Here is a 10,000-nt window from a genome sequence, read left to right as displayed (position 1 = left end):
TGCAAAAAAATTTAACATTGCAAAAAAATTAACATTGCAAATTACACTGTGATGACTCATCATGGTGTAATTTGCAATGTTATTTTTTTTGCAATGTTAATTTTTTTTGCAATGTTAATTTTTTTTAAAAAATTTTCTTATTTCCACACAACTCCTTTATGCTATATTAATGACATAGTTAAATATTGAAAATGGGTGGATTTCCCCTTTAAATGACGCTGCTACGAGTTTAGATAATGACAGCAAAACATTTGAAAGTCAAGAGGGCATGCTTCTGTGTAACAAACAAACAATACAATGCATGATGCTGTGGTAATATTAATTAACCTGTCTAGGGGCCATGTCCACCAAGGCATTTTTACCCCACCGCTCGGGTGGCGCAGTGATAAAGTAGCTGCCCACCACATCTTTGTCGAGTGTCTATCTATCTATATGAACACAATTGGCCCACGTTCGGGGGAGGGAATCCGGGCGGGAGGGTGATATCTGTCACTGCACTGTACTCCTACACTCCTACACTCCCCACCAGCAGGGAGTGTTGGGCGGGAGGAGTAGGACAGAGACTCTACATCCTCCCGGTGGAGGGCAAATATTTTGCCATATGTCACTATAGGCGGAAATAGGCTCACAACGTAGATCGTCTATTTTAACTATTTGTCGTATGACGAAGTATATACTGTAGGGCTTAAGTGACCAAAATAAAACTCTAGAATTTAATGTGTTCACTATGTAAATACAATTTAATGGGTGTGGAAAAACAGCAAGGCAGTAGTAAAGAATGAGAAATTCAGACAGACAGAGAGAGAGAGAGAGAGAGAGAGAGAGAGAGAGAGAGAGAGAGAGAGAGAGAGAGAGAGAGAGAGACGGGAAGAAAGGGAGACGGATGGCAGAAAACAGGAGATAGGCGGCAGGAAGAGAGAAAGGCAGACAGGTGTAGTGACAGTAAACAAAGACAAGCAGACAGACGAGAGAGAGCGTGATCAAAGACTAACGACACAGAGATGAGAGGAAGAGACAGAGATATGGAGAGGAGGGGCTGCTTGTCTCCTCAACCTTTCTTTGACACGCTGAGAGCAACCATCCCCACATTATTAGACGTTAGTGCTTCCCAAAGTAGGGCTGCAACTATCAATTATCCTCTTAGCGATTATTCTACTGATTACTTTTTCGATTCATCGAGTGGAGAAGTTTTTTATATTTAAAATAAATGAAAACATATGGTATAACAACAAATCGATTAAACACTTCATTATTTTATACTTCATTCATACTTCATTGCACTACAGTGTCGTACAAAAACAGTGAAGACAGCCAATCTACACAATTGTACATTGTACAATTTTTGTATACATTTTTGAAACATTTCGCCTATAATGGCATGCCCAAAAGAGGTAAATTATTTTATTAAAGTATCAAATATTTTCTTATAATCATAAATGTATTAGTTTGATTAACTGTTCCTATTTTCCACATCTGGGGTGGCCTTTGCTGTCACAGCATTTGTCGTATATGTCCTGGATGGAGGGAAGCTCACATACCGCTGATGCACTTAGGTATCAACACTTTGTGTATTTGTGTACGTATCCACGCATGTGTGTGTGTAGGGTGGTGTTGCGGTACCTTGTGCAGAGAGAAGGTGCGAACGCAGAAGGTGGCCAGTTCTATGGTGTCCAGGAGAGTGACCTGGGTCATCCCGTACGTCTCTGTGCCGCGGCTGGGCCAGTACTGGTCACATTTGATCTGATGGGAACATGCGGACAAACATTAGACAAACAGAAGAATTGCTGTAGTTCTAGAGGGCTGTATCACTTCATCACCATGCAGCGCAAATCCTTGATGCAACACCGCTTAAATGTAGAGGATCTGGTCTATAAAAACAACCAAGAACATCTAGAGGTGATCTACCCCTCTCTCAAAAATTACCAGCTGTTACTTTTCTCAGAAATGTTTTGTCAGGTGAATAAATATTCCATTTGGGATCGACACTCGCACTTCTAAATGCTTCTTTTTTTCCAGTGAAGGTACAGTTTCACGTGTAAAAGCTCCAACCTTCCCTGATTCTAATCTCATCCCCTCCCTCTATTGGTCATAAAACCTAAAGCTAACTCCAGACCAATCCTAGTCGGCCCGATTTTGGGCCGACTTGGCGTCGGGAAGCGTCGTCCAGTCGGTTAGGGGTCCGTCGGGGGGTCCGTCGGGACCTTTTCGGCCGACCCAGAGCCGACCGAACATGTTCAGCTTTTTAGCCGACTAGTAGAGCAGTGGCAGTGACAACAGAGGGCTGTCGGTGTTGCCAGATTATGTGAGGGAAACAAGCGACCATGTCTATGAAAACCTACATTCACTGTTTCTCGTTGTTGCTCCCAGAGAGAGAGAGATTGATTGATTTGACCTACTTTTGCGCTGTGGTGATGTAATTTATTGGGAGCAGGTGTGTAAATTAGTTTTCAAAAATGTTGTGTACACGTCAGCAGTGGTGGAAAAAGTACTCAAATGTTTTACTTGAGTAAAAGTATCAATGCGCGATTTTCCTGTCAATACGTTTTTTTTTAAGACACCAGTCCCCTGTTCGTTTGCAGTGGTGTAAAGTAACTAAGTACATTTATTTAAGTACTTTACTTAAGTACACTTTTGAGGATTTTTTACTTTACTGGAGTATTTCCCATTTTCAGTACTTTTACTTCTACTCCACTACATCTCAGAGGCAAATATTGTACTTTTACTCCACTACAATTATTTGAAAACTTTAGTTACTAGTTACTTTGTAGATATAAATGATGATATTATAAAACATACATTAACCACTTTAGCCCTATTTTATACATAGGCTATTTGAAAATAGCCGATCTACAAGCTCACAACGCGTCAATGCGACGCGTTGTGAGCTTGTAGATCGGCTATTTTCATGAATGTGACAGTTTTAGTCCGTTTTTTGGTGCGCAACACAACCCTCGTTTAAGTGAATTGCTTTCACCTGCTGCTGCTGTGCGGAGTGTGCGCTACAGGGCATATCTCCGCCAACCCAGGCTCATGAAATTCATATGTAGGCATAGTAGCCAATTAGAATGAAATCTGCAAAAACGGACTCATATACTGATACAGAACCATATATTGGCTATATATTATGGCTGTCGGGTGGAAATCTTGTATGTTCCTTTTTCATTATTATTTAAAAACAATTTGAAATCGTGAAAATAGCCAATCTACACAGATAGTTATACTATTCTTATAATATATTAAAATACAATCATCCTTAACCTTCAAGTTAAATGCATTATTTCCGTGGACTTAAAAATCATTTTTGGACTTAAAAATCTTTATTATTTTTTTACAAGGCCGGGCAGGGCCTTTGTGCCCTCCAAAAAATTACAACACCAAAGGCCAAGTGGCCTTGCCCCTAAAATGACAAAATTCCAGGCTTGAATGCAATAGATGTACTCTGAGTCTGTTACAAGTAAAAGTCCGGAATTCAACATTCACTTGAGTAAAAGTACTAAAGTATTGGTATAAAAATGTACTTAAAGTACCAAAAGTAAAAGTACAAAAATGTTTGAAAATAGCAGATCTACAAGCTCAGAACGCGTGCATCGCAACACGTTGTGAGCTTGTAGATCTGCTATTTTCAAATAGCTTATAGGTATTAAATAGGGCTAAAGTGGTTAATGTATGTTTCATAATGATTTATATCTGCAAAGTAACTAGTAACTAAACATTTCAAATAATTGTTGTGGAGTACAAGTATAGACAATTGGAAATACTCCAGTAAAGTAAAAGTACCTAAAAATTGTACTTAAGTACAGTACTTGAGTAAATGTACTAGTTACTTTACACCACTGCACGTCAGTGAAGAAAAAACGCTGGGAACAAGTGGCTTTGCAGGGAAACAAGCCCAAAGTCGCTTATAATAAGCAGACCTGGCAACGCTGGCAGGCTAAAAGTCAAATTAGCACATGAATGGCCAGTCGGCTGACAGACTTAAATGCCAACTTTTGCCAACCGAATACCAGTCTGTTGCAGTCTGGAGTAGTCTGCAATAGTCTGGACGAGTCTGTTTGGTCCGGAGTTACCTTAATGAAGACTCATTGAGTAAGGGGGGTGAGGTGAGGTGAGGCAGGCCCCGAAGCCATAAAACAACTCACGAAGGACGTCCTTCCAGCCTCATCGACGACGGTCTAATGCTCTCCACCCACCTGGTACTTGACAGTCCATGGTCTGCTTCCCACTAAACCTGATTATACATTTAATTTGACTGTGGAAGAACGCCCAAGCTGTGGGGGCACGTACACATGTCTGGTTTGATAAGAATCAATACACTGCATTCTTCTTGAGATTACAGTGAAGGAAGGGAGAGCAATATTCATATTGTCTCTGTCGGGGGGAAACCTCATATGTCTAAAACCGTTACTTTTCAGGATTCATATTCAAAAACAGCAAAAGTAGCAGATCTTAGCTCAGATAGTATCAAATCCCTCTGCAAATCACTCCAAGAGGGGGGCCATAAAAGCACAGCTACAAAATACACATTTTTCAGTCGACATCAGGAACCAGCCGGTGTTGTTCCTACTTTGCCCGATAAAACAACGGTTTCTTTCATCGCTTGTTTCTGAGGTCACTTTTAAGGGACTTTGTTTTTTAACTGGGGGGGAAACAAATGAGCCCAGTATAGAGCCCTGTGGTATGCCGTGACTTACCCGTGACTTCTCCTCCAGTCTGGTCATCATGACCACAGTGGCTGCTCTCTGTTCCCACACCATCCTCCAGAAGTCCCCGAACGTCTCCGGTAAGGGACCCTGCGTGGCGATGTAGGCGTTCTGCTTCCTGTAGCCGTCTATGTAGTTGGAGTTGATGTAGTCGCTGCCCGTGATTCCTGAAAGCACAACCACAGCAACAACGATTTAGAATCACAATCAGTTGTATTGTTACATCACAGGTTTACAGGTGTAAAATCGGTGGATGAAATTCATTTTTGTGCGAATTCCGCCGTTTTGTTGTTTTTCCAAGAAATTAATTAAAAAAGACATACTGTGGCATAGACCGCTAGGCCAGCGGTCCAAGACGATTAAGATGTACTTTTGAATGAAGTTCTCCTTGTTTTCTCAAAGTCCTCGTTCTATCTTCTTATTCACCTTTGTTTCTGTGTTTTATTTTCCATCTAATGTTCCAATTTCTTCCTCCTCCTTTCTGTCTCCCACTCTTTCCTTACTTCCTCTTGCTTGCGTCTGTAATGTGCCCTGTCCACGGTGATTAGTAGGGTTTTGGTGGAGGTCTAAAAATTGATTGAGCATGCACATTTTTATTCTTCCGTCATCGGTACAGTGCAAATGCCAGGGTGGTGAAGGATGTTCCGGCGCGGGCCGAACACACATCAAATGGAGTGCACTGTGGAGCAAATGCACCTCTCAGCAAGTCTTCCTTTTCTTATTAACTTTCCTCTGTGTCTACTTTTCTGGTGCAAGCTAACACTTGCTATCCTATTAAGATTGTGCAGGTAGTAATCAGGACCTCAGATAGAGACAGGCGGTATCTTATTGCTTTGCTTACAGTTTCTCCTGTCTTGTGCTATTCTACTGTTTCCTGTGTTACTCTATTTCTTGCTTTGTCTGGAAAAAATAAACTATTGTACACTTATAAACCTTGCTCCAGAGTGCTGAATGCAGACATAGCAGGCTTCCGTGATACAATCACATCATCAGCATCTTTTTACTACAGTGGTTCTCAAAGTGTGGTCTGGTGATCTTGGGAGGAAGTTCGTTCTCGGAGGTCCCCAGCCAAATGAGCAACAGTGTACCACTTTAAACCCTATTTTATACTTTAAAAAATGTTCGGAAATTGTGAAAATTGCCAATCTACAAGGTTACATGGCGTCACCATCACGCTATAGCGTGGCCATTTTCGTAGAGCAACTGTTTTTGAACATTTTCGCCTATTCAAAATATGGATGCCAGGCTGAAAGTGGTTATTTCACTGACTATAAGTTAGTCCAATAACAGCATGTTTTAAAACAATCTATTCAAATCATAGGTGTCACTCTCCCCACCTAAAGTAGAACTGTACTAAACGTGATCTAACAACCAACAATCTTCTGTTATGGGGGTCTGTGGCACTAAATCTGTACAAATGGGGGTCCGCGGCATAGTACATTATACAATAGTTTGGTGGTCCTTGACAGGAACATGTTTGAGAACCACTGATGTGCTATACCGACCAGGATTCAAACATTGCAACAGTCACAACCTTCCTTTGTACTATTCCAGTGCTTCTCAAAGTGGGGTCCATGCAGGGACCCTCTCAGGGTTCCTTGAGGGCGTTTCAAATGGACCCTTACAGGTCTGTAACCTCAAGGTCTGTTAACTAATGGACCAGGAAGCGTACATTTCGGTTACAGACCAATTGTACACTCTCAAGAGTTATGCGGGTCCTTGAAATTTTAAAAACAAGTTTCAGAACCACTATCCTTTGTTCTTCCATCGCTGTGCCTCTCTCTCTCTCTCTCTCTCTCCTTCCCTCTCTAGTGGCAGCATTGTGGTGGTCTGCAGCTGATTTAACACCCAGGCTGTAGTGCAGTGGAAGACAGAGGGGAGTGGAGCCCCAGGGACTAAATCTTTCTGGAGAGCCTCCGTCCACCACCCACCAGCAGCACACTCCTTCACACCCAGTCACCACCACTGTATATCTCAGCCTTAAGCAGGCTGTGTGAGCTTTGTGTCAAGTCAACCACGCCATTTTCAGTGCAGTGGTTCACACACTTTTTTGTTTTAAAGGACCCCACAATTTGCCTCAGCATTCCCTCCCATAACTCTGAGAGTGTACATATGGAACCAATTTGGTTCCATATGTACACTCTCAGAGAAACACTCTCCATTTGGTTCCTAACTATCAATCATTTTGCTGGGGACCCCTTGGAATCTCCTCAAGGACCCCTTGGTGTCCCAACCGCAGGGCTAGTGTATATGGTTAACATTTATAAAAGGAAAGGGTCGCACTAAGAAAAGGTCAGCTTACTTAACCACATGACATAAACCCCATTCCCTATTCTGGGACAAACATTCTGTGAAAAAAGCAGATCTACAACGCATCACATGGGGGACTCCAGTCAATCAAGTATATAGGGTTTGTAAGTGGTTAATTCCATAGTCCATCATATACTGTAGGCTATGCAATTCCGTACAAAATGTTTCCGGCCATCTGGCCTTCATGGCCAGAAAAAAATAGTTTTGTATGGAATAGAAAGATTAAGGACTATTAAATTAAGTAAACAGACATTTCTGAGTATGAGCCTTTCCTTTTATAAATGTTAACAGTTTACTAGGACAACGCACCAGAGCGCAGTGGAATGCAAACAAAGCTAGTGTACAGTATATCGTTGCGGTCGGGTGGAAACCTTGTATGTCCAAAACCTTTCCTTTTTTCATTATTATTTTAAAATAGTGAAAATAGCCAATGTACGTACAAGCTCACAATGCATCACACCGTGACGCATTGTGAGCTTGTACATCGGCTACACAACTTTTGTGCGACACACTTGTATGATGAAGTTGGGCATACATTTATGGGGAAAAAAACATAAAACACAAAGTTGAAATATGAAGATACGAGGATACAAGGTTTCTGCCTGACAGCAACGATATGGAACATTGGTACATAAGTTTCATCTTCTACGTACTGTAACGTTCAAAGATAGACCTGTGTTGGTAGCTCTGTTACGGAGCAATCCGGTTTTACGCCGTCCACTAAAGATGGCGGAAGTGCCTCGTATGCCGCTACAGTGCCCTTGATGTTGTTGACAATGAAGCATTCCCCACACTCACTCACTCACTCATTGAAAACACCAGCTTAAATGAGTGAACTCTAAACGTCATTATAAGGCAGATTATGGGTGATAAAAGCCTGTGCCCAAACACAGAGCATGTGATGGTGATAAGACAGCTGAACGCAGGCAGCCCCATCTTTATTTATTCCCTCTCTAACATGCAAGCCCAGGCTCTGGAAGTCTCCAGCAGCAAGCTCTCTCTCTCTCTCTCTGCTTGAGAGTCACGTCCCTTTAACTGACAGCTCCTCGCTCAAGCGACAAACAATGAAACACTCGACTGGACTAATTTAAGAGGGGAGATGTGGTGACGAGTTAGGCAACCATCGGGGTGGGGAGAGAGAGAGAGAGAGAGAGAGAGAGAGAGAGAGAGAGAGAGAGAGAGAGAGAGAGAGAGAGAGAGAGAGAGAACGATTGAGAGAACGAGAGACCGGGAGATGGAGAGAAAGAGTGAGAGAGGGATTGAGAGAGAGAGAGAGAGAGAGAGAGAGGGTGAGGGACAGAGAGTGAGAATAAAAAGAAAGGAAGAAAGAAAGGCAAATGCCATTAAAACGGATTTGACGTTGCACAATGCGATTGTGTCTCTTTAGCTTTAGTCATAGCTAAGTGAACAGAGGATGGCGGTGTGCATGAATTGTTCTACTGCTGAGACTAATGGCAAAATCACTGCACTGTAAAATAGAAATTTCAGACTTGATTAATTTATGTATTTATGGACGCGGCGCTCTCTTTTTGCTCCCTGGGATAATTTTGCTATGCGTGCCGCCGCACTCCTATACACCCCTTCCACTCCACCCTACCCTACCGCGCACGCCGAAATTGGCTTCGGCTGCCGCGAGATGGCAACAATCAAGTCACGGAGAGAGCTCCGCCGATAGCTCCGCACAAAATGAAGTGAAGAATTGTTGGGAGTTTGGCAGTAGCACGGAAAGAGGAGCGAGGAGTTCTTTTGGGGTGACGTGATGCCAGAACAATGTCTGCACTGAAGGGTGACTCTCTCTGACAATGTCCCTTGAGATATAGGGAAGGAGAGCGGAGCACAGACTCAGAGTCGGACTGGGTCGACTCGGCAGGAACACAGTTAGCCGGGGGAAAGTCACAGGGAGATGGGGGTAAATCTAAACAGACAAACAGGGTTGGTGAGTGCTCTGCAGTTAAAACCCCGGGATACACTGAGTGTGTCTGTAAACTGTTTGGATGCGGAAAACAAGTCCTCACTTCACCTCAATGGTAGTTCTGTTCTGTTATATTCCAGTGCTTCCAACGGATACAGGATAGGTGGGCGCTAGGGACATCTGGGCACCTCGATGTAAAATAGGCTATTTTGTCCAAAATGTAAAAAATATATATATTTGAAAAAATATCACAAGTAATATAAAGTATACATGATGTGAACATGCACGGTACATCATTATCAGACTTAATTTTATCCTTCAACTTCTTGTTTATGTCCCAAAATAACTGGATATACAGGTTTTGTATATTGACAAAATAGACAATTTTACGTCGAGGTGCCCAGATGTCCTTATGCCCACCTATCCTGTTATGCTTCAAACCTTTTCTGGAGCAGGGCCCACTTGACAATCTCAAAAGGGCCAGTGGTCAGATGGGTGGGCAGCGTGCATTTTCATTTTAATGCCCAATCAATCGGTTGTGTTCTGTTCTATGCTATATGCTATGCTACGGTAGGCTGGTCCAGGTGTGGTGGAAGTGTGCCTCACCCTCGATGGGAGCCAGGATGACACGGGAATGGTCGTAGGCGATGACGTTGGCGTAGCGGTTCTTGGGTTTATTGACCTCCAGGTTTGAGTGCTCCCAGGTGAACTGCTGACCTGGATCAATAGACTGGTGTCACACACACACACACACGCACACGCACACGCACACACGAAAAAGACAAGAACAAATTAGACAAGTCAGGAACCCTTGGAGGACAAAGTGAACAATGTAGAATATTATAACACCAACAAGACACAGAGACAAAGAGAGACAAAGAGAGACACAGAGAGACACAGAGACAGACAGACAGACAGACAGACAGACAGACAGACAGACAGACAGACAGACAGACAGACAGACAGACAGACAGACAGACAGACAGGCAGACAGACAGGCAGACAGACAGACAGACAGACAGACAGACAGGCAGACAGACAGACAGAGACAGGCAGAGAGAGAGTAGAAGGCAGGGCC

General features: G+C 42.9%; 1 protein-coding gene across 1 annotated transcript in view; it reads right to left on the bottom strand.

Moving 5' to 3' along the window:
- The window catches only part of ptprsa (protein tyrosine phosphatase receptor type Sa), a 282,355-nt gene that overhangs the window by 36,735 nt on the left and 235,620 nt on the right, over positions 1 to 10,000 (bottom strand). Inside the window, 3 exon segments of the mRNA XM_080431352.1 lie at positions 1,621 to 1,740; positions 4,692 to 4,867; positions 9,529 to 9,652. Of these exon segments, the coding sequence (XP_080287478.1) occupies positions 1,621 to 1,740; positions 4,692 to 4,867; positions 9,529 to 9,652 (420 nt within the window).

The sequence above is a fragment of the Gymnoscopelus braueri genome (assembly GCF_963280865.1).
Source record: "Gymnoscopelus braueri genome assembly, chromosome: 6".
Lineage (NCBI taxonomy): Eukaryota > Metazoa > Chordata > Actinopteri > Myctophiformes > Myctophidae > Gymnoscopelus > Gymnoscopelus braueri.
This window is presented reverse-complemented; position numbering and strand designations above follow the sequence as displayed.